General features: G+C 52.1%; 1 protein-coding gene across 2 annotated transcripts in view; it reads left to right on the forward strand.

Moving 5' to 3' along the window:
* MAP2K1 (mitogen-activated protein kinase kinase 1) overlaps nucleotides 1–24,829 on the forward strand; it is an 82,021-nt gene that overhangs the window by 43,343 nt on the left and 13,849 nt on the right. For both annotated transcript variants that reach the window (XM_056126815.1, XM_056126816.1), the window contains 3 exons: nucleotides 583–729; nucleotides 8,980–9,057; nucleotides 11,712–11,763. In XM_056126815.1, the coding sequence (XP_055982790.1) occupies nucleotides 583–729; nucleotides 8,980–9,057; nucleotides 11,712–11,763 (277 nt within the window). The remainder of the gene's footprint in view (nucleotides 1–582; nucleotides 730–8,979; nucleotides 9,058–11,711; nucleotides 11,764–24,829) is intronic.

The raw sequence follows: 24,829 nt of genomic DNA on the forward strand, positions 1-24,829 counted from the left end.
CTGAGGCCACTCTCCTCTCTCAGCCTCACGGAGGTTTTCAGAAGCAAACTCCCATTCAGCTTGTTCCCAGGTGGAGCAAACGCCCTGCTTGGCCTCCTAGCCCCTGAACAGGGACACAACTGCCCTTGCCCCCATGCCAGCTCCATTGTGTTGGCACTTGGGGTTTTGGGTGGGCAGAAATTTGCCCGTTTCCTTTCTTGTTTCTCTGTTTCCGTCTTTCCCTCATAAAAGTAGGGAATGTTAAGAACTGAAGCCAGGAGTGGCTCATAGCACCGACCGCAGGCTTCCACTGGTAGGGAATTCTGGGTTTGTTCCCAGGCACATGGGGCTCCCCAGACTCTGCCGGTGTAGCCTGTGATCCCAGTGCACCACCAGGTGTGGCTGCAGAGACTCCAGCATGGCTGAGCGGTCGGTGTGCACAGCTGTGCCCAGTGCTGCCAGGCAGGGCCTCTGGTTCCCCTGAGCACTGCTTGAGAGACCCCCTCGCCCCCTCGGTTGAGCACTTCCATGCAGGAGGAAGCGCTCGCCTACCCCCCTTCTCCATGTTGACCAAGACTCTTCTCTCCCGTGGTCCCGTCCCAGCTCATCCACCTGGAGATCAAACCCGCCATCCGGAACCAGATCATCCGCGAGCTGCAGGTGCTGCACGAGTGCAACTCCCCCTACATCGTGGGCTTCTACGGCGCCTTCTACAGCGACGGCGAGATCAGCATCTGCATGGAGCACATGGTGGGTGCCGCCCGCGGGAGAGGGGCCATGGCCGCCTCCCACCGCCCTGAACCCCAGGCACTCGGCATCAGGGAAGCCCGCTGGGAGGGCTTGCATTACAGGACGATGACAGTTCGTCTGTCCTTCCTCGTCCCTTTCTTTCCTCTTTCTTTTCTACCCTCCTGTCCTCCGTCCTTCCTTCCCTTTCTTTCCTCATCTTCCTTCTCTTCTTTCCTCATCTTCCTTCCTAGTGCTGTACTGATTTTTTTGTTGGTTTCTTTGGTTTGTGGCCACACCTGGCAATGCTCAGGGCTTTCTCTTGGCTCTGTGCTTGACTCGGAAGCAAGATAGTTTTTATTGACTGAAACTTGCTTGGAAAGATGTGGAAAAGAAAGAGGTGGAAATACATGTCCAGGAGAGAGCACGGGCTTCTGCAGGGTGCAAATAGGCAAGCCGAGACACAGACAAGCAAGTGAGAGTCATGTTTGGGGGCAGAGCATGGGTTTAAAGAGTGAGCCTCTTTATTTAGATTTTTTTCGTTTTTTAATTCAAATTTTTTGTTTTGAGGCCAGTTCTGGCAGAGCTTATTCTGGGCTCTGTGTTCAGGGATCACTTGTGGTGAGTTTTGGGTACCATTGTTCCAGCCCCAGCCCCTCCTACCTTTCTTTACAGAGGGATATTCTTGTCCCCAACATTTCAGTGTTGGTAAAATCTAGTATTATGTAAATACCACCAGTACTACGATAGGTGATACTGTGTGCGAGGTATTCAGTTCAGAGCACTGGGGAGTGGGAAGAGAGTGAGTTCTGGGCACAGAGTCAAGTAGCCACCCAGCTGTGCATCAGTGGCAGGGGCCAGTGAGGGGCATCTGGGGGCTACTCAGAGGGGCCCCCTACTCCAGTGACTCACAGTGAGTTAACAGTACTAACAGCGATTAGGTAATATTTGTTGGGTGTATGTTTTAATCGTTTTCTCTTTTGGGGGGGCATGGGGTATACACCCAGTGATGTTCAGGGCTGACCCCTGGCTTTGCTGAGTTACTCCTGGTGGGACTTGGGACCCTCTGGGTTGCCAGGGATAAAACCTGAGTTGGCAGTGTGCAAGGCAAGTGCCCTCCCTGCTGTACTCAGCATCTGGAACTCAGTATCAAGCACTTCCTAAACAAGTCATATTTTGTTGCATTTTCATCATTATCTTCTCCAGTGGGGTCATCATCCCCATTTCACAAGTGAGGAAGTTAAGCCTCTGAGAAGTGGGATAATTTCCCCAAGACCATGTCACTAGTAAGATGTCTTAGTCCAGTTGGTGGTGGTGGGATTAGTGTTGAAATATTGAATGTAACAGATCATCATGAACAACTTAATAAAAAATAAATAAAACATGCAAAAAAGTCTCGGTCCAGCCCAAAGCCAGCAGCCTGGCCACAGCGCGCCTGCTTGCCCCCCGCTGAGCTGGGGACGGTGCCTCTCCTTTCATCCTTCAGGCCTTGGGCTTCATCGAACTGACTGCAGAGTTGCAACGTTTTTTCCTCAGTTCCCACTGGGCAGCATGACACAGGCGATTTGGAATCTGATGTTTATTCATGCCTCCCGTCTCCACAAAATCCATGTCGGCATGCTGTCTTATTTGTCACTGTGTCTTCAAAGCCCAGAATAGTCCTGGCACGTAGCAGATGTTCCCTGATCATTGGTTTGCTGATGGGGACCTTCCCTGCAGGACCTTCAGAAGCCTCTTATTTTTCCCAGAGTGCTGTCCACTTCTGTGCGGTGGTCTTTATTGCACCCGTGACTGTGCGGTCGTGAGATTCATAACAGCGCTGTCTGCTCGGAGCCTGTCTGCTGCCAACCTGAGTCAGGAGACTCCCCCTGATTCTCCGACAGCTCAGAGATCAGGCTGATGCAGTCAGGCAGGGTCAAATTTTTCAAGGCTGCTGGACCTGCCTGCCTGGCTGTCCCTACCCTGCCTCTGGAATCAGAACTCCTATACCTGGCCTTCACAGGTGGAAGGGAACCCTCCGTAGGAGGTTTGTGCCTTGCTGATGCTCTGTAATTTTGAACACTCCTTCATTTTAATGATCATGAAGCTCCATGCACACTGCCCCAGGCATCTGCCAACGTTTGAGGTGCCATATGGAACGTCGATCCCAAAACCATCTCTCGCACATTGAAAGGCCACCAAGAACGCTTGTAGCCCTCTTGCTGTAGCAAGAGTCTGGCCCCTTTTTGGCAGAGTGCAGGCCCGTTTCTGGCTTGGTTGCAGCCCAAGGGATGAGGATGATTGATTTCCACATGGGGCTTAGCTGCCGTCCGCTGAGCCCGGACCCCAGGGAGGGACTGTTCCTTTGGGTTCCCTGTGCTCTTTGGGCTTTGATGGTTGGTTTTCTAGTTCCCCCCAAGAGTTTTGGATAAAGATGTAGAATAAGCAGTTGGGATAGGGTAGGGGGGACATGGAGAGGCAATACAGTGGGTAGGTGCTTGCCTTGCATGCGCTGGTGTGGTTTGATCTCCGGCACCCAGTATGGTCCCCTGAGCACAGAGACAGAAGAGCAGAAGATGGGGGGCTTACCCCATCTCCCACCACTTACTGAGCCCTTTTCACCTGCCATTAATCATATCCAGTGAAATGATCGCATGTGTTCGGGGCGGTGGGGAGGAGGTGGTGTCAGGAGTTGAATGAACCCAGAACCTCATGCATGCAAGACAATTGCTGTCCCAGTATGCCACATCCCCGGAGGTGAGGCAGATTGCCGAGACCCCTCTTCCATCAGCCAGGAGCCGGAGAGGGAGGCCAGGAGATGTGCAGTCACAGGGCTGGTACCTGCGGAGGTGGGCTGTGCAGAGTGCCCGATGGCCTCCCTCTGCAGCCCGGGGCAGGGCTGTGTTCTCAGGCTGTTGCCATCACTGCAGAGAAAGGTTTGGAATGGATCTGTGCAAGGGACCCTGGCCACGCTCACACCCTGCGTTTCTATGGTTTCTGGCAGGTGTAAACCCGATCAGTTAATAAGCACGGGCTGAGCTTCATGCACGCTTATTTTTAGTGCCTGTTCTGCGTGAGGTGCCACGTGGGCTGCTGCGGGGGCGGAGGCCTGGGGAGCAGTGTCCGACCCCCCCCCCCCCCGAGCTGGTCTCAGACTGGACCACGGTGTTCTGGACTCTTCTCCGGGAGGTGTCAGTGTGGGCTTGGGGGCTTCTGTGCATCAGGAACCTCCCAGTCAGGCCTGCTCTCTCAGGACCACCAGAACCAGGAAGCCACTGAGTTCTCTCCAGTTCTGTGCCTCCTGAATTCTCCCTCTGACAGTGACGCCAGGGGACTGCTCGTGGGCAGGTCCCTGCTTCAGGTTAGACAGTCCACAGGCCATGACCTGTGCATTCAGTGACAGCTTGCAGGAACCTTTTGTTTGGTTTTGTTTGTTTATGGGGTGCCCAGTCCACTGCATGTAAGGCAAGTGCCCTCCCGCTGTATGATCACTCCGTGCCCTGCAGTTCTCACTTTTTGCTCTGAATTACTTGTCACTGATCATGGCTCTTGTGCCTCTTGCCCATTCCTGGGAGGAGATGAGACAGGCTTTTTTTCCGTTCTCTAGACCCATTTCCGGTTCTGTACGTGGGCCCTTCCTGCCCCCAGCCCCACGTGAATTTGACTCTGAGGGACAGTGGGGTCCTCTGACAATGGTGCCTAAAGAGACCGCTGGCATTGCCCTGGGCACCCTCAGCCTGGGAGACCTGGGGTGGGGGGCCTGGGGGGAATCTGCTTAGGAGTCAGCACTGTGTCTGTGGCCCTGTGATTGGTGCCAAGTGACTGCATGTGAAGGGCACTGTCAGCTCAGACCTTAGGACGAGCGCTGGTGGGGCCAGAGCAACAGTATAGCAGGGAAGGCATTTGCTTTGCACGTGGCTGACCCAGGTTCAGCCCTCGGCATCCCAATTAGTATCCCCAGCCCACCAGGAGTAATTCCTGAGTGCAGAGCCACGAGTAACCCCTGAGCATCTCTGGATATGCTCCTGCACCCCACTCCAAAATATATATATATATGTATATATATAAATAAAATGGGCTAGAGCGGGGTCACGTGTTTGCCTTGCACATGGCCGACCCGGGTTCGATTCTTCCGCCCCTCTCTGAGAGCCCAGCAAGCTACCGAGAATATCCTGCCCGCATGGCAAAGCCTAATAAGCACCCCGTGGCATATTCGATATGCCAAAAACAGTAACAAGTCTCACAATGGAGGCGTTACTGAGCCCGCTCGAGCAAATCAGTGAATTACGGGAGGACAGTGCTACAGTGCTATAAGTAAAACAGAATGGCACAAGTGCGCGTTCCTGGGTAAACGCACTAGGACAGTGGGAGATGCCGTGGTCAGTCTGGACCGTGCAGGGTGGTCACTCTTAAAGAGTCCACATAACCATGAGTGTGGGGAAAGCTGCTTCCATCTGCCTGGGCTGCCCTGGCAGACGCTGCCGGCTGCCTCTTCTCTCCTGACACTTCCCCTTTGCCTTCGCTTCTGCGTCTCCGAGGTCGGGTGTTACCCAGGGGCACCTCTTTGGGCCTTTCCTGGCAAGGTCTGTGCCCCGCCCGCTCCGGGGTCCTCTGTGTCACAATCTTCCCGTGAAGTGCTGTGTCATTCATATCCTCCAACTCCTGACTGTGTGGTCTGCCTCACGAACGCAGAGGCTGGCGGGATTGTATGATGGACCCTGAGCAGCGGGTCCCACACTTATCTAATGTGGTCTGCCCACAACTTTTCAGGACAAAAGTGAAACTGCCTTGCAGCCTTGGAAGCATGCCTTCTCCCAGCATCCTCCAGCACCCACATCTGGGTAGCCTGGGAGGCTCTGCTCTGGGCTCGCTGCCTCCATTCCATAGTGAACATTTTACTCTATGAGCCTTCACCATGTATTGTTGATCAACTCTGCCTGGATTTTTATTTGGAAACACCTGTTTTGTTTTGTTTTGGGTCCACAGCTGGGAGCAATCTGGGACTCAGTGCTGGTGGTGCTTGGTGGGGCGTGGGGTGCCAGGAATCCATTGTGTGCCTTCTCTCCATTTTTTGTTTTTGTTTTGGGGCTACACCTGGCAATGCTCACAGGTCACTCCTGTAGGTGCTTGGGAGACGGAACCCAGATCTGCTGCATGCAAGGCAAACTCCCTCCTTGCTGTATAATGAAAAGGATTCCCATTGCTGCCTTTCGGATGCATTTTATTTCTGTCTACGTGATAGGTGTCATGTATACAATGTTCCTGCACTCTCCCCGGAATGTTTTCCTCCCTCCACCCTTGTCTCAGGGGACCCCTCCCATCCCCTGCTCCTCCTCCACTCTTGGTGAGTTTAGTTCTGTAAACCAGGTCTCGGCTTCTGTTGTATTTGACCATTAGTTAATCCTATCCTATCCCAATCCCATCCTTTATACCCCAGGACAGAGAGATTATTCTGTGCATCTCTTTTTCCTTACTTTTTTTTTTTTTTGGCTTTTGGGGTCACACCCAGTGGTGCTCAAGGGGTTACTCCTGGCTCAGGAGTAACACTCAGGAATCATTCCTGGCAGTGCTTGGAGTACCATGTGGAATGCCAGGCATTAAACCCAGTCGGCTGCGTGCAGAGCAGACGCCCTATGTGCTGTACTGTCGCTCCAGCCCCGATTCTGTGCATCTTAAAGTGAGTTTGTGTAATTGAGCCCTGCCTTCTAAAGCACTTAGCTGAGCACTGGACTTACCGAGAGATAAGCCACATTTGCACTGCTGGTGACTGACCTCCCAGCCCCCTGATGGGAAGAGAAATTCTCTGGTTTGTAGGGGAAGTAGATTCCTGCTCAGCTGACAGCAGGCCAGCCAGAGAACTGGGGACTCAGAGTTCATGGTTCTCTAGCAGGAGTAAAAGCGTTTGCATTTTTCCCTCCCCATAATGCATTTGTTTCTTCTGTAGAAAACCTTCACAAAAGCACCGTTGACTTAGTTAATAATCGACTTCTAAAAATAAGCACAATCCCAGCAGCTTCAGCAGGCAAAAGCCCTCGGCAGCAGCGGGGAAGAAGGAACAGCAGTGGTGGTGGTGGGGGAGTGTGGAGGGATGGGGGTGATACCTGCCTCTCTGGGAAGTCCCAGCTCCCCTCTGGACCGCCAGTCATGCCCCTCCTGTTGTCTGCGCTGTGAGGCCACTTGCCACCTCTCTTCCAGGAGGTCAAAGGGAAGAGGGCCACAGTTGCTTCCTTTGTAATAGAATTAGTTACCATACTCCCCAGGGAGAGTAGAACTCGAGGCAGGGACCTTCTACCTGACAATCACCCTCTGTCCTGGGCATGAAACCTGGGAGTTTTTCTACTTCATCTGGGTCAGACTCTGACAGCGTTGCCTTGTCTTGTGTGGACTTCTTTTGTTTTTTCAGTCCACACCCAGCAGGGCTCAGGGTTTATTCCTGGTTCTACACTCAGGAATCACTCCTGGCGGTGCTCAGGGGACAGTGCCGGGGATTGAACTTGGGGCAGCTGCAAGTAAAATAAATACCCTACCTCCTGTACGATTACTCTGGCCTCAACTATTTTTCTTTTTATGTCACATAAAAGAGAGGTCATTCTGCATCTGTCCCCTTCCGACTGACTTCACTCAGCTGATGCCCACCCACTCCATCCCATACACAGTGGCAAATTTCATGACTTAGGTTTTTCTTCAAGCCGAGTAGGTGTTCCATTGTGTCTGTGTCTGACAGTTCTGTTTGTTTTTTGGTTTAAATCCACTTGTCTGTTATTGGGCACTTGGGTTGTTTCCAGATCGTGACCATGGTGAGCAGCATAGGAGTGCAAGTGTCATTTTGAAAGAATGTACGGACTCTCAGTCCTTTGTTTTTTGAGATGTCTCTGTACTGTTTGCCAAAGAGACTGAAGCAGCTGACATTCAAAACAGTGAGTCAGGTGTGTGGAAAGCTGATCTTCGAAATAGGAGTGAAGAGTATGAAATAAAGCCAGGAAAGCCTTTCGAGCAGTCTGTGGAGGGTGCACTGGACAGTCAAATGTGAAAAAGTGAACTCAGACCCCCCCTCTCACACGTGCATGAAAATGAATTCAGAATGGATTGCAGAGCCTGATTCTGTAAAGTATTTGAGGAAAACATAGACAGAATCCTCCATGACATTGAATCTCGAGGCTTCTTCAGTGACTCATTGTCATTGGCCAAGCAAACAGAAACGAAGACAAGCAAAGGGGACTGTGTTTGCTACTGCAGAATGAAGAGATGAGACTGCAATGAAAAGACCCCTCAGACTGGAAGTTGTTCACCCTCCACTGACCGGACTGGGTTAATATCCAAGATATGTAATGCTCTTGTGAGACTTGAAAAAACAAAGAAAAGAAATAGTCCCTCAAAAACAGGAAAGAATAGATGAAGAGATATTTCCACTGCTGCTGAGAATGTCCACTGTTAAACGTCTTAGGAAAACAGTATTAAATAAGTTATTCAAAAAGGTAACACACTTAAATGTTCTAGACAGTTTATAAATAGAAAACACAAACCGTCACACAGCAAATACTCCTGTCTATTTCCTCTGCTCAGTTTTCAATTTATTACATTTTTTTTCTTTCCCCTTCCAGTTTCCGGGATATTCTTGTTCCTACTAAGGGACCCTCCTGATGCCGAGAGTCCCAGGGCTTCTTCTGGCAAAGCTTGTGCACAAGCCTTTGAAGCTACCCCCGCCTTGGAACTGTCTTTTATATATCCCTGTCCCCCACAGAATGTAGCACAATTTGTGGAATGCCATAGGATTTGTAGAATGGATCATTGCTTTCTATAAAACTTCGCTTTAGACTTTATTAATTATTATTAAGGTAGTACCAATACCAAATGCAAATTGTAACTTCCATGATGGTCAAAAAAAGCAAACATTTATTGAGTTACCTAGTGTTGGGTTTTTTTTATATATTGCTTGCTTAATATAATTTTTATAATTGTGGTATTATCTCATTGTACAAGTCAATGTTAGTGGGTCGGTCCCACTAACAAGCAGATCTGAGATTTGAACTTGGACAGTTTGTCTACTGAACCCAACCATTAGCTCAGTGCTAATGAAGATTGATTTTCTACAGCTTATTTGGTAGTTTTTTTTTTTTAACACTTATTCACGGGATTTGAGTTAAAATCTCATACCTTCTACAGTGTTTTGCATTCCTATCATATTTGACGCTTGAGACGAACTGAAGGATACTTTCCCAAGGGGATCTGTCTCTTGTGAGAGATGTAAGAATTGTGCAAAGTAGCCACTAAATGGATTGGTACTTTTGTTCCTAGGATGGAGGTTCCTTGGATCAAGTCCTGAAGAAGGCTGGAAGAATACCTGAACAGATTTTAGGAAAAGTTAGCATTGCTGTGAGTATTTTGCTGCTCCTTACTTGCAATCCCTCACTGATGAATTAATGATGTAGTGGGAAATGCATCAGGGAAAAAGGGGGAAGTTTGGAAGAAAAGTGGATTTTCCCACTAGAATTTCTCTGTCTAGATTTTACGTGGGCTGGAGCGATAGCATAGTGGGTAAGGTGTTTGCCTTGCATGCGACCAACCTGGTCCACCCAGGTTCGATTCCTCTGTGTCTCTCGGAGAGCCCAGCAAGCTACTGAGAATATCTCGCCCACACGGCAAAGCCTGGCAAGCTACCCATGATGTATTTGATATGCCAAACACGGTAAAAAGTGTCGCAATGGAGACATTACTGGGCCCACTCGAGCAAATCAGTGAACAATGGGAGGACAGGGACAGTGACAGATTTTACATACACCATTTTTTCTTTCTTGGGGCCAGAGAGCTAGTACAGCAGGCAGGGTGCTTGTCTTGCTTGCAGCTCCCTTGGAGTTGATCCCAGACCCTGATCCCAGACACGCTGTAAGATTTCCCACACCTCGCCAGGAGTGACCCGAGTTCAGAGCCAGGAGTATGCCCTGAACACAGTGGGTGTGATCCCAAAACCCAAATCAAAAACAGAAACAAAACACATTCTCTTCCTTCCGCATCCTCTTCTCTCTCTGTCTCTCTCACACATACATGAGGAATAGGAAAGTGAGGTTCTATGAAAATATAAGTTGTGAAGTACACGACAAGTTATCCAATAGCTTCCCATTTGTAACATACGAAAATCTCATTGAAGATAGCAAATTTAGAGGGGGAAATACTTGAGTGTGAATTCAAGGAATTTAAAGTGGAATCAGGCAAATTCAAGTATGTCTAAAGTCATTTAAACTTATAATGTTTGGGCTGGGGAGAGAGCTCAGCAGGGTGAGAGTGTGTTTGCATGTGGGAGGCTGCACCGGGTCCCCTGAGCTCTGCCAGGAGCTGTCCCCAAGCATGGTGCTGGGAGTAGCTCCAGAGAGCTGGGTGTGGCCCCAAAAGGGGAAAAATATGTAATGATCAATTTTATTTAAAAATAAAACATGGGGCTGGAACAATAGCACAGGGGGTAGGGCGTTTACCTTGCACGCGGCTGACCCAGGTTCGATTCCCAGCATCCCATATGGTCCCCCGAGCACCGCCAGGAATGATTCCTGATTTTGCAGAGCCAGGAGTAACCCCTGAGCATTGTCGGGTGTGACCCAAAAGAAAAAACAAAAAAATAAAACATGTACCAAGAGATGATTTCTTGATAAGGTACATACATTTAAGATGATTCAGGGCGAGAGCAATAGTTCAAAGAGCTGGCTAAATTCCAGCCCCCCAGCTCCTGGAGGGCCTGGCCACACAGCACCTCCAAACCTGGCTGTCCCAACATCCCAGAGGAACCCGCAAATTCGATGGGAAATTTGGATAGAAGCCTACTGAGCTCGGTGTGCAAGAACAACACAGGAGGCTCTGCTGGCTCCTAACAGCTCAGTAAACTCAGGCTAATACTGCAGCAACACCATTGGATATACGGCGATGATAACAGATTGATTTTTTTTTTCTTTTTGATTCATACCCGGCGATGCACAGGGGTTACTCCTGGGCTCTGCACTTAGGAATTACTCCTGGCGGTACTCAGGTTACCATAAGGGTTGCTGGGAATCGAACCTGGGTTGGCCATGTGCAGGGCAAACGCCCTACCCACTGTGCTATCACCCCAGCCCCCACGGATTGACTTTTATTGATCTACTCTTTGGTAATTCCATTTGCCTTTTGTATTGTAGCAAACACTATGAAGTAAATTTGTTGTGCCTGTTAAGACTTAGGGACTGGGTGACTAATTGGAAACATCGGTGGAGGGAAGGTCACACTGGTGTTGGTGTTGGTGTTGAATCATTGCACGCCCAAAATTGTATTATGAACATGGTAAATCACGGTGTTAATAATAACTTTTAAAAACCGAGTTAATGCTTTCAGGCCCAGGTCCAGTCCCTAGCACTGCGTGGTTCTCTTGAGTATTGCTTGTAGTGACCGACCTTTGAGCACTGAGCCAGGAGTAGCCCAAATCCTACCAGGTGTGTGGCTCAAAACTCCCCTGTCCACAAAACTCACACAGAAGAAAGAAGAGGAAAAGACAAATTTAGGATCTTAGGTGAAATATCTAATCTTGGCTCTGCTCTCGGGGATCACTTCAGAATAGGTTTTTTGTTTGTTTTGGGGCCACACCCCCTGGTGCTCAGGGATCACTCCTAGTGGTGCTCAGGGGACTGTATGGAATGTCAGGGATGGAATCCAAGCCAGCCACGTGCAAGGCAAAATGCCCTACCTGCTATCTTTCCAACCCATTTTCTTTTTGAAAAATACTTTTTTCAGATCACTTAAAAATATTTTTGGGGCTGGAGTGATAGCACTGTGGGTAGGGCATTTGCCTTGCACGCAGCTGACCCGGGTTCAATTTCCAGAATCCCATATGGTCCCTCGAGCACCGCCAGGGGTAATTCTGAGTGCAGAGCCAGGAGTAACACCTGTACATTGCTGGGTGTGACCCCCCCCCCCCAAATATATATATATATAATTCTTAAGCTTAATTTTTTTTTTTTTAGCATTTTCTGTAAAGCACTGTTTCAGGTTCTTTTTATGTTTCCTCTCTGTAGGTAATAAAGGGCCTGACGTATCTGAGGGAAAAGCACAAGATCATGCACAGGGGTAAGATATGACTGCCTTGCTGCATTCTGAATTTTGCATCTCCTTTTGTGTTTTGTTGTGAAAATCATCTCCACGTGGCGTTTAAACATTAGGAATGCTTATCTGTTAGTCTGATGGCTAGTACAGCAGGTCCCAGCTTCCTTTTGACCTGTGCTGCCCTTTTATTCGAGTTCATGGACCTCATCCAGCAAGCCCGACCGAGCCTTAGTGGAACTGAACCACCCAGTGTGGTGTCACTTGCTGCCCACTGATTTTGCATGACCCTAAACCATGAATAATTAACTGGAGATGGTTTTGACAATAAGAAAAGTTTGAGGGGGTCAGAGCAATAGTACAGCAGATAGGGTGCTTGCCTTGCAAACGATCTCCAGCAACTTATATATCCAGTGCTCGGGGCTGAGTCTTGGCTCTGCTCTCAAGGATCACTTCTGGTAGGCTCGGGGAAACCCTATGTGATGCTAGGGAGCTCGCTCACGTTGGCCGTGTGCAAGGCAAATAAATGGCCTGGTCTAACCCCCAGACTTCTCCTTTTTCAAGAACCCCTGAGCCAGCTCCTTCCCCAGAAGGATTTGGGGCTGGACTTGGACATTCCAGCCATGATGTGCATCCTCTCCTGCCACCTCCTCTCCCCTTAGCGGTGGATGGTGGGGAAGGAGAGGACACACCGTTCATCATGGTGTTTGTGCTCTTAGCTGTGAGTGTGCACGCCCATGATTTCGTGTGTCCCTCTTTGGTTGTGATGCTCCACATTGGTGTGATTTATCTGGGTACCTGAGGCCCTAACAGAGTCGCAGAAAGTAGCTCCCCCGTGGCTTGTCAGAGGTGGGTGTGGTTTGACTTGTGCTGCAGGGCGCAGATTTGACAGTGATACCGGCCAAGCATCTGTCTGGCCTGCTCTGAGCAGTCAGTAATCTGCTGCTGATTTTCCTTACCCTGCACCTTCTACATACCACTTTGGTCTTTCCATGCCAAGAGTCCTAACCTTTATTTCTGATCCTAGGAGAAGTTTCCAGATGATTCCTGGAATAACTAGCATGCTGTCTCTTTTTGCTTGCTGCTGCCCTTACTTTCTAAGGATTTTCGTTCTTGATGCCACCGATGATTGCCCTTTGGCAAGAAGAGCTGCTCTGTGAGCCAGACGGATCTCTGGGCAGATGTCCCTGTGGGGATTTCTTTACTTCCCCGCCAAGAGTGGGCAGTTGCTAAGAGCATTTCTGCCCCTCCAAGTGGTGTGTGCCACTGGCCTGGCCAGCTTGCTCAACTTTGCAGATCCCTAGGCTGGAAAATCCTGAGTGGGTGGACTGCAAGGGCCCCTCTTCCCTCTACAGACCCCCCTCCCCCGCCCTTACCCCAGGGGATGGTCTCGTGTATGATTTCCTCCCTGCACAGGAAGTCGGAGAGTGAGTCACTCCTTGAGACCTGAATTAGGGCACGGAGGAGAGCACGTGTCTCCCTGGGGTATCTCCCTGGGCATCTCCCTAGGGTGTCTCCCAGCTTCCTCCCAGCCAGCACATTCTCCTCTGGTAGGAAAGAAATGTTCTTCCCCATCCACCAGAAACAGTCTCTTCTCTGTGTTTTAAGGGGAAAAAAATGGGGGAAAATGAAGAATGGCTTAAAAATATTACTATATTTGTTGATAATAATTTGTTGGAGGCAGTGTAGTGATTATTTGAATTAGATTTTGCTGTAAATCCTCCCCAAATTTAGTAGTTTGAATAATTTACTTTGGGCTCGGAGTCATACCTGTGGTGCTCAGGGCTTACTCCTGGTGCTTAGGGGACCATATGCAGTGTCAGGGTTCAAACCCGTGTCCATCCCCAGCACCACATATGGTCCCCCATGTCCCGCCAGGAGTAAGTTTTCAGCACAGCCGGGTGTGACCCAACCCTCTGACTCACTGAATCTTTTTTTGTTCGTTTGTTGTTTGGTTCACACTGAGGTTGCTCAGGGCTCACTCATGACTCTGTGCTAAGGGACCACACTTAGTGGGGATCTGGAAACCATATAGGGTACTCAAGATTGAACCCAGGTTGCCATGTGCAAGACAAGTGCCCTACCTGCTGTATTGTTGCTCTAGCCCATGTCTCCCCGAATCTTAAGCACCATTTTATAATTTTTTAAAAATTTTTTGCTTTTTGTGTCACACCCAGCAATGCACAGGGGTTACTCCTGGATTTGCACTAAAGAATGAATTACTACCGGTGGTGCACAGGGGACCATACGGGATGCTGGGAATTGAACCTGGGTTGGCCATGTGCAAGGCAAACACCCTATCCGCTATACAGCCCTATTAAGCACCATTGTAAACTTCTTGTCTGACTTATGAATGTTTTCCTGACAAAAACAGCTCTCATAGTCAGGCCAAGATTCAAACAGTAGAGGGATAGACCCCACCTCTTGTTGGTAGATTTCTGAAATTTTTATGACCCCTTTCTGCACTCTGTCACAGTGATGGAAACTCAGGGCTTAAGTCCTTGGTGGCCTATTTACTTACTATGTGACCTTGGCAAGTTATTGAACCTCTCTAAACCTCAGGAAAGTGGAGAAGATCGACTCTTCTTAAAGGGGTATGAGGACTGGCGGTTGCTGAACTGCAGTGTTCTGATTACCCATAAACAGTGTCAGCCTTACCAGATCCGAATGTCTCAAAACGTGCTCATCAGAAGGTTCCTGGGAAAGTTCAGAGAACCTGGAACCCACAGGTTCTAGAAGGGCAAGGAAGGACCCAGGACCAGCAATATGCTGGTTGGAGGCTCAGTCACTCAAGCAAGGAAGCAGTTGATCGGAGCTTGCCTTGCTTATGGCCAACCTGAGCTCGATCCCCAGCATCCCGTATGGTGCCCAGAGCATCACCAGGAGTGATTACTAAGTGCAGAGCCAGGAGTGACCCCTGAGCATTGTTGGGTGTGGGTTGCCCCCTGCCTCTCCCAAATAAAACAGTTGTCTTGAAACCACAGCTTGGGCTGTGGCTGCCCATGACCTTCCCAAGCTTCTGGGGTATCCTGGCTCCCCTCCCAGGGGTCAAGGTTGGTTCCTCTGAAATATGTGCTCCCCCTGCAGACATGTGGGGATTGGGGACACTGTTCCCTCCTGCTGAATCTCGGGGAGCATAGTTTGGCATGCAGATGTGTCACACGTAATTTAAAGGTCACTGTCACTTTCCTCCCGTTGTTCATCGATTTGCTCGAGTGGGCAGCAGTAACGTCTCACAACAAATTGTGAGACTTGTTACTGTGTTGGGCATATCGAATACGTCATGGGTAGCTTGCCAGGCTTTGCCGTGTGGGTGAGATACTTTCAGGTTGAGGAAAATCTGTCACTGCTCTCATCAAATCTAATGTGCAGACACAAATCACACAGCGGTTTCCAGGGGCAAATATTCTGTGTTTTTCAAAATATTTACTGCAGGACTTTCACATATCGATGAGCCTGGAATGTTCAGAAAAGAAAAGCAGATGACGTCAGTGTGGTGGAAACGTTCCTTTTGTGCTTTGTTTGGGGGCCTTACTGACTGTGCTCAGGGATACTCCAGTGGTTCTTGAGGTGCCATATGGTGCTGGGGTCTCACTTGGAGCTGCTGTGTGCGAAGCATGCACTCTCACCCTCCAGGCTGTCCCCTCAGCCCTCAAATCTTTCTGAGAACATAACCCTGGTGTAAAATGAGGCATACCTGAAATTAACAAGTCACTTGTTTTTGGTTGGATTTGGGCCATGCTTGGAGGGGCTCAGGGGTCTCTCCTGGTGGGGCTCAGTGGAATGTTTGTGATGCCAGGAACCATACCCAGGGCAGTTGTGTGTGAAAGGCAAGTGCCCTACCCCTGTACTACCTCTCTGGCCCCAACTTACATTTTGTTTGGAGACCTGGAGGGGCACCTGGCAGTGCTCAGAGCCTACTCTCAGCTCAGGGATCACATCTGGCAGGGCCCCAGGGACCATATGGGGTGCCCAGAAACTCAGGTCAGCCACGTGCAAAGGCGGATGCCCTTCTCTCTGTCCTGTCTCCTGCCGACATTGATCAGCTTTAAGTTCTTGATGGAGACACGGACCACAGCGAGGAGAGAGGGTTTCATTGAGAACCTGGAAGGTGTCAGCCACCACAGTCTCTGCAGAGACCATGACTGGTGGTGGGAGGTTCTTGGTCTCTTCATCCAGGCGGTGGGCGACCCTGCGACCCAGCCCTGCTCTGTGCCCCTCGCAGCCCTGTGTGGCTCTGAGCCCACTCTAACGGGTGAGCTCGGATTCTGACTGAGTGCCTGGAGACACCTTCTGTGATTGAGATCAATAAGAGGCTTGAACAACATGGCCTGTAAATTATTCCTGCCTGGAGTTGCTGCCTAAAGATCGATAAATGCTAAGAGAGTGTTTTTCTTCCCCTTCCGTCAGATGAATGGCACACAGCCTGATCGCCAGGGAGCTGTGGCCTGGGATGCTGAGAAAGCCCGCCTCGCTCTTCATTTCTTTCTTTATTTTGGTTTTAGGGCCACATCTCGTGTTGCTCTGGGTTGACTCCTGGCTCTGTGCTCAGCGGGGATGGGGAGGGAAGCATTTGGGTTGCCTGGGATTGAACCCAGGTTGGCCGTGTGCAAGACAAGTCACCCCCTGCCCCAGCTCGACTTTCTGTGGGCTGCATGGCCAGACACGTCTCCGTGAAGAGTAGTTTATAAGTTTATACCTTGGGGCTACCCTGCTTGGGGGCGTCGCATCTGCAGCCCCTTATTTTTTTTTTTTTATAATTTATTTATTTATTGAATCACTGTGGGAAAAGTTACAAAGCTTTCAGGTTTAGGTCTCAGTCATGCAAATATCAAACACATTTCCCTTTACCAATACTTATTTTTAACCGCGAACCCCAATAGAACCCCACCTCCCACCCCTCCCAATGCCTGTGAGGCAGATGAGTTCTAGTTAACACTCTATCTACTTTTACTAGATTCATTGTTTCGATAAAAGATGCACCATTATTATTTATAGTTTACCCCTACCCCCCCCCCCCCAAATCAGACATGCTGAAAAAGCGTTGTGAAATGATTTGCTTCCTACAGCTGGGTTCAAGAATTAAATGTTGTCGCGCGGCCGCGCGGTTTTGGATTTCTGTTATTTTACTTATTAACTCTGGAAGTATTTCTACTAAAAGTCAGATAATTAAGAGATTGGTTTCTGTGCTCTGGAGTGGTGGCCATGCCGGAGAGCCGCTCGTGGGGGGCAACTGGTGGCCTCGGTAAGGCGTGAAGGACGGGCCAGAACGCCCCCCTTCCCATGAGGTTTTCGTCGCCCCCAGACCCCTGGCTCATACCTGCTGTCCACAAGGCTCCCATGCGGCTGCCATCTTTCTTTCCAGAGAGGAGAGGGCGAATGGAGCAACACCCTTTCCACTCCGAGCCCCTTATTTTTATTTGGTTGGATGTTTGAAGTGAAATAGTTTTTTGAGGAAGGATACTGATTAAGGAGAATGTAGAATTGTCCAGAGAGAAAGAGAGTGGAAAGACCAACAAATAAGATTTGTGCCCCAAAGAGGGTCTCGGGCCCCCCAGACTGGCTGCTGTAAAGCATGGGTGATAAGCAGCCTGGGTTGAAGCTTTAGTTTGCTTGTTCGTTTGCTTTTGGGTCACACCCGGGGGTGTTCAGGGACAGACTTGGGGGCCCTGTGTGGTGCTGGGGATCCAGCCAGTTGGCCACGTGTTAAGCAAGTGTCCTGCCTGCTGTCCAGTCCCTCTGGCCCTGGAGAAGGAGTTTTGTCAAGGAAAACAAACCTCATAAGCTCTCAGGGCCGGCCCGAGCTTCCTCTGAGACTGACTGTGTCTCCAGGCCCGGCACCAGGGCAGCTGGTGGCCCCCCAAGCCCCCGGCAGCTCCGCCCTGGCCTTCCCGCAGACCTGCTGTGGTAGCCATGGGCAGCAGCCCAGCCGGCCCTGCTGGTGTCTGTACAGAGCAGGAGCGCATCCTCACTGTCCTGCCCACTGCGACTTTCCTGGCATCTCACCAGGCTTCCTGGGAGGATTGTGAGGGTGAGCGAGACCTTCTGTCCCCCTCTGTAGCAGGGCTGAGGGGCCACCTTGTCTGGATGCCCTGCAGAATCAGAGCCAGGCACAGTGGCAGCTTGGACAGAGTAGAGGGTCCCACACTTAATGTGGGCCCCGGTCCATTTTCCGAATGAAGAAAACCATTTCACAGTTCCCTAGAAATCAGCCGTCTCTAAGTAGACAGACACCATCCCTCACTGCACCCCAGGCTTCTTCTGACCCCCCACTACACCCAAGCTTCTGCCGCTTCCCCACTGCACCCAGGCTTCTGGGCCCCACCCACCTCACTCCAGTTTGGACAGTGTCATCCACTCTGGAAGATGCTGCTTGGCCCATACCAGTGGGTCAGATGCAGGAGTTGCCCTGGACTGGGTGGGTGCTGGAGGGGGAATTTCTAGTGTCCTTAGGGACCCCAGGCGCCGAGGTCTCCCAGCTGAGCTGGGGGGGGGCACAGCCGCAGGTGGGAGAGGAATGGAGGGGAGAGCAAGCCCCCTGCCTGGAAGAAGGGGCTGCTGTCCTGGGCTGCGGCGCTCATTTGCGAGTCCTTGCCAAGGAGGCCGGGGGCCAGCCAGGGACCCTGTGACCACACATGGGACAGATGTTCCTCAGCAGGAGCCGCGAGAGAGGGAGCCACGAGGCCCCAAGATGGTGACAGGCAGGGTTGGCTTTACCATTTAGAAGCAGCACGTCTGCGGTTTGTTGGAGGAAAGTGCCCGGCGCCCATGAAGCCCCTACAGTGTCTTTAGTTGGGGGATGGCTGGTACCGTGCCCCACAACCGCTGCTCCCCAAGTGCCCGCACTTACAGAATTCCCCGACGGAAACTGTTGAAGCTGCTGCTCCATGCAGGGGCATCTCACTCACTTCATTCTCCTGACAGGAGACGGTGGGCAGCCCTGAGACGCAGCCCTGCTCCGTGCCCCTTTCCAGAGCAAAGGACTGCCGTGGGGAGCCACGCTGGAGCAGGGAACAGTGGGCATTGCGGGTTCTGCTACCCATCTCTACCTTGGCACGTGGCCAGGCATCTCCCCACAGTGGGCGCCAGGTCCTGCCAGCCAGGTGGAGAGAGAAGAGACCATTCCCACCTCCACCTGGGTCTCACGGGTCTCTTGCTGTTGTGCGTGCAGGGAGTGATTTCAGAAGATCAATAGTGCAACCCGGAAATGTGAGTGAAAGGGGAGGAGAAAAATAGCAATCGAAAAGGAGGGCAAAGAAGATGCCTTCGTAGAGAGCACAGGTTTCTTTTGACAGAGGGGAGAGCCATGAGCCCCAGCGGGCAGCCGAACTTCGGGCGGGGAGTGGATGGCCCGGTGGGGGAGTGAGGACCCCTGGCGGGTGGCACTGGTGTTGGAGGGTTCTCTTTCTCCCAGACTGCCCCGGGTGGGTGCAGAAAAGGACTCTGCCCTTTCAGTGACCCATTTTCCATTTTATTTATTTATTTAGGTTTTGGGGCCACACCCAGCGGTGCTCAGGTCTTATTCCAGGCTCTGTGCTTCGGGATCGCTCCTGGCAGTGTTTGGGAAACCTAGTGGGGTGCCGGGGATCAAACAAGGCAAGCGCCCTCCCCTCTATGCTCTGTCTCCAGCCTCTGTTTTCCATTTTGATTAGGGCTTTTTGCATCTCTCCTGAGGGGGTTCATCTTTCTCCACTTAGTGGGGTGGAGAGGAGGGCTACTATCATGCAGAGTATGAACAGACCACAGGTCTAGGAAGCATCTCTAAAGGGGTCTTCCTGGGCGCTGAGCATGTCTGAGTGAGCGCTCTTCGTTGTTAGCAAGACCATACGAATCAGCACGCGCAGGACAGAGACAGGACAGTGTAGGACAGAGACAGGACAGCTGACCCAGGGCCAGGTGGAGCCAGCAGCCAGGGGCTGGAGCAGGGAGGGCACTTCTCTCGCACACGGCTGACCCAAGTTCCATCCCCATCATCCCATAGGGTGCCCTGATCCCCGCTGGGTGTGATTCCTGAGTACAGAGCACTGCTGGACGTGGTCTCCCCAGTAAAAAAGAACAAGACAAAACCCAGATGTAGGCAGCAGACAGGAAGGGCAGGGACAGGCCCTGGGGCTGGCCACACCCAGCTCTCCTGGCTTCTCTGTTAAGGGGAGGGAGGGGCAGAAAGGGGTCCCTCTCCCCATCCCCTGTTCATCCCTGACCGGTGGCTGGGTTCCCCAGTGTCCGAGTCTCCCAGCTGGCCCCCTGCTGTGGAGGATGGCGGGCGCTTAGGAGAAAGGTTCTAGAAGGACAGTTCTTGGAGCCATGATTGTGGAAAGTCAAAGCCGGCCACTGCAGACCCGAGTCCTTCCTCTTGGACACTGACGGGGCACATGGGTGGCACCGGGTGAATTCTCTGCTGCGTGTGGGTTTTTTGTCCATCCTGGCAGCTTCTGGTTCTCTGAATTTCCTGAGTCATGGGGAGCTGACTCCGGAGCTCCCGCTGCTGTCCAGTGGGGAGTCCCAAGAAGGGCAGCAGGTGACCCTGCCAGGGGGCGGGGCTGTGAGTGGGCACCAGGCCCAGCAGCTGGAGGGAGGGAGGCCCCCTCTTCCCTCGGAGCACGGTATATGGATGCGGTCAGTGTTCCATAGAGTCCTGGAAGTGCCCACCCCACAAGAAAGAGTGGGGGCGCCTCCGGCCCATGTCCAGCCTCTGTGCTGACCGTGACCCAGGATGATATCCAACCTCTGTGCTGACCATGACTCAGCACAGTGTCCAGCCTCTGTGCTGACCGAGACCCAGGCCTGTGTTCAGCCTCTGTGTTGATGATACCCAGGCCTGTATCCAGCCTTTGTGCTGACCGTGACCCAGGCCCGTGTCCACCCTCTGTGCTGACTGTGACCCAGGCCCGTGTCTAGCCTCTGTGCCGACCATGGTCCAGCCGTGTGTCCAGCCTTTCTGCCGACTGTAAACCAGTCCTGTGTCCAGCCTCTGCTGACCAAGACCCAGGCCCGTGTCCAGCCTTTGTGCTGTGACGCATCCGTGTGTCCAGCCTCTGTGCTGACTGTGACCTAGGCCCGTGTCTAGCCTCTGTGCTGACCGAGACCCAGGCTCATGTCCAACCTCTGTGCTGACCATGACCCAGCACTGTGTCTAGCCTCTGTGCTGACCGTGTGCTATGTGGTTGCCTTGGTTTCTGCCTTCCTCTGGTGGACTAAAAGTCACGACTATGTCCTTCCACTGGTTGCTGACGTCCCCTCTTCCCGTTGTCCATCCCTGCCACCCCACCCCCCACCCCCTGGTGCAGAAAGTGCGCTGCCAGGCTTTTAGCTGTTCCCTTTCTTGATTAGCAGCTGAGTCTCACTCACCTGCAGCCTTTTCTTGCTCAGACAGGGTTTTAAGCAAGTCAGGGAAAGACTTCTTCATGGGGGGGGGGGGGGGGCGGGGGGCAGTGAGTCTTCGTTTCCACATTTGTGGAATGGAGCTGCTCTGTTACTTATGAGGGGGCCTTCAGAAATGAGAGGATCCAGATGCATTTCTGTTTCCTGGCTGTTTCCTTTTCCCTCCCCCCTTTTCTATTTTTGCCTTGTAACCCCTCATACCTTTTCCTCTTTTGTTGTATCTGTCTTAAAATTTTAGGTCGTTTCGATGTGGGGCCCACCTGTTTTCTGTGTTAGCGCTTCCCAGGTGCCACCATATTTTCAGGAATGAAAATATTGATTCAATACACCCAGTCTCAGAGTTAGGAACAGACGAAAAGATTTATTGAGAGAGAAAGGAACTCCTGGACCAAAGAGGAAGCTAGTGCAGGACTCGGTTGAGTGAAACTTGTTGTCCGAGGTTTCTGGGGAAACCCAAGTCTTTGCATTTCTTATCACGGGATCTTCTAAGAGGGTTCCCCAGCAGTTCAGTTAGTTCAAGGGCCCTTTTGTGTGGCTAAGATAAGACAGACGCTTGCATAAGGCTGGCCTGGTCTCTGCGTGTATCTGAGACCTTCAGCGCGTACTTGCTCCTAGGCCTGGCACGTCTGTTGTCTCTGACTCCTGTGAGTTGAGGACTGGGGCAGAGCATATGGTCTTGAGTTAACTGTGGGCTCCCGCACTCCTCAAGAGTACGGGAAATTGCAGGGATGTGTGGAATGTGGGGTGATGGGGGCTAGTGGGATAGTACTGAGGGGGAGGGTGTTTGCCTTGCATGTGACCTATCTGGATTTGATCCCTGTCATCCCTTATGGTCCCCTGAGCACCGCCAGGAATGATTTCCAATCACAGACCCCTGAGCATCACTGGGTGTGACCCAAAAATAAAAAAAAAATAACAATGTGGGATGATGACATCTGAAATGGATTCCCTCTGTGGGGAAGGTGCGTGTCTTGCACGTAGCCAACCCTGGTTTGATCATCTATGGTGGGTGCCCAGCACATCCGGTCCCAGGCACCACAGGCACCACAGAGATCCCAGATCCCAGAGCCGGGGTAAGCCCTGCACCGTGCTGGGTGTGCCCTCCTCCCCCTGCACTTAGACCATCTCTTGAATATTGTGTGCTAATGAAGCCAGATCCCGGATGCCTGCCATCAAGCCGAGTGCTCCATCGTCAACCGTGGGAGCTTTCTGGAAGTCCGTGGGGAGGGAGACAGCAGTAGAGAGTGAATTAATGAATCTGGGGAGGTAAGAGCATGATGAAGTGCAGTTGCTGAACTGGGTAACAGAAGCCTTGAGCGTGGAGAGAGATGGACGCTGCTGCTAGGGCTAGGGCCCAGCAGGAGTCCCGCAGACACACTGCCCAACCTGAGTCGCTAATCAGAGGGAGGCAGGAGGCGGACATGCAGCTCGTCCTTCCCTCCCTCCCTCTGTCAGCAGCTTCCTGCAGTCAGCCTTGTCAGGGAAGATGCTGAGCCCCGGGAAGGCGGAAGGCGGCTCCCTGCCTCGGCAGGGACTCTGTCTCCACCCTGCAGAGATTGTGGGGAGGGCTGGTGTCTGCTGTCCCTGGACATCACTCTCCCTGGCCGGGCCCAGCCCCCTCCCCTGCATTGTCCTTGCCACTTCTGTGGCACACCCAGAATTCTGCAGCCGCAGAGCTGGGGCTGGGAGGGGGAGGGTGGCTCCTCTGTGCTGTGCTGTGTGGTGGTGCTGGGGGCACCCCCGGAACTTCGCCCACATATGCAGGCACTCCAGTACTGAACCCCATTGCTGAGCTCCCCCTCCCCCTGAAAACCAAGATAGAGGGTCCCGAGAAAGCTGAGTGACAGGACTGCATAGCCCTGGCCTTCCCTGAGCACAGAGCCGGGAGTGGCCCATTGAGCACTGCTGAACGTGGCCCCCAAACGGACAAGCAAAACTGAGAGCAAATTGTCATAGAACAGTGCTCTGGCTTCAGGTGTACGTCAGTAGGTTGCGATGTGTATGAACACTGAGAAATGACCAGACACAATCACAGTTCCTTTCTCTTCTTGGAGGGGAGCGTCCCCAATTGTGCCATCGGAGTGGCCCCCGTGGTACTCAGAGGCCACACAGTGCTGGATGTGGACCCCAGAATCCTTGGCATGCTAGCTCATGCTCCAGATGGCCCTCTGGGTGCGTCCTCTTGGGCTTACGAAGAGCCTTCTTTTGGTGGTGAGCTCGCTCAGTGTGTCCGGGACTCACTCGTGGCAGTGCTGAGAGTCATGGGTGTGCTGGGGATCAAATTCAGGGCTGCTGCATGCAAGCAAGCACCCTCCCCTTTGCACTGTTCCACTGGCCCCAGTGAGGAGGAGCAACCCCCCCCCCCCACCCCGCCATGGTGCTCAGGAGATCATGTGGTTCAGGGAACTGAACCTGGGGCTCTTGCATGCAAAGCACGTCCTCCAGCCCTTTGCGTTCCAGCCCCCAATGTGGTATTTTTGCTTGGTTTGGAGGGTTTGGGGCCCCACCCAGTGGCAGTCAGGGGCTACTACTGGATCCTGACAGTGCTCAGGAGATATGAGTATGAAGCAAGATGAGATGCAGGTCACACGATGCCCACCCGCCGTGGCCAGTGAGGCTGACCAGGCTGAATGTTTGCTTCTGTAGTCGGTACTGTCTCTAGCCCCCGATGCAATACAGTTCACTGAGGCTTCTCTGTTGTACATTCCATTCTCTGACATACTTGTCTTACTACTGGGTGTTTGTGTCGATTTGCAGGGTGGCGGTGTTCTTGGGCCACACCTGGCAGTGTTCAGGGGTAACTCCTGGCTCTGTGCTCAGAGGTCACTCTGGATTGGCTGTGTGCAAGGCAAGCACCTCCCTGCTGAGTCTCTCTCTCTCTCTCTCTCTCTCTCTCCTCTCCTCATCTCTCTCTCTCTCTCTCTCTCTCTCTCTCACCCTCTGTACTTGGATCTCTCCACCCACAGCCTAAGGATGACTTTCCCTGCAGATGGGGTCACTTCCACTTCTCTCTTCGCCAGCCCTAGGGCTGTCAGAGTTCTCCTTTGCTCTCTACCATTAGTTCATCCAGCAGTGTTCTAGTTTGTCTGTCATGGGCAGAGGTGACCGTGCTGGTCTCAACAAGGCGGGCCCGGTCATTTGGCACTCAGGCTGTCTCTGCAGTGAGGCTTGAGCCCTGTGGAGCTCAGGGGTAACCAGGAGGCTGCAGTCTGGGTGGTGCCAGGGACCAGTCTCAGGACCCTGCATGTACTCTGTCCCCAGAGACCTCTCCCTGGCCCCTCACTGAGTAACCTGGACGGGTGTGTCCCTCACTCAGCCTCAGTGCTCCTGTTCCCGTGTGGGGTCCCGGAATATTTCCTACCACTCTGGTGAGGGGCCAGAGAGATCACTTGGCGGGACGCAGGCAGTGCGTTCAGGAGGCCCGGGTTCTACCCCGGACTGCACGCCCTGCGTGGAGCAGCTCCAGGAGAGGCCCAAGGCTAAGGGAAGGACAGTCTGCTCCAGTGGTCTCCTGGCACAGTTAAACTTAGCAAGCCCATGGTGGTGGCACATCTCCGCTGGCTGGGAAGGGAGACCTCCCTGCCCCCAGGCCAGCAAGGGCCGGACACTGAAATCTTCTCCGTGCTCTCTGGGAAGGCTGTGCAGGGAAGAGGTCATAGGGACTGGTCAATTGAGGGGTCTGGGTTTCCTCTGAATTCTAATTGTTTTTGCT

Source organism: Sorex fumeus, unplaced genomic scaffold (genome assembly GCF_029834395.1).
Source record: "Sorex fumeus unplaced genomic scaffold, SorFum_2.1 ptg000063l, whole genome shotgun sequence".
NCBI classification, from domain to species: Eukaryota; Metazoa; Chordata; class Mammalia; order Eulipotyphla; family Soricidae; genus Sorex; species Sorex fumeus.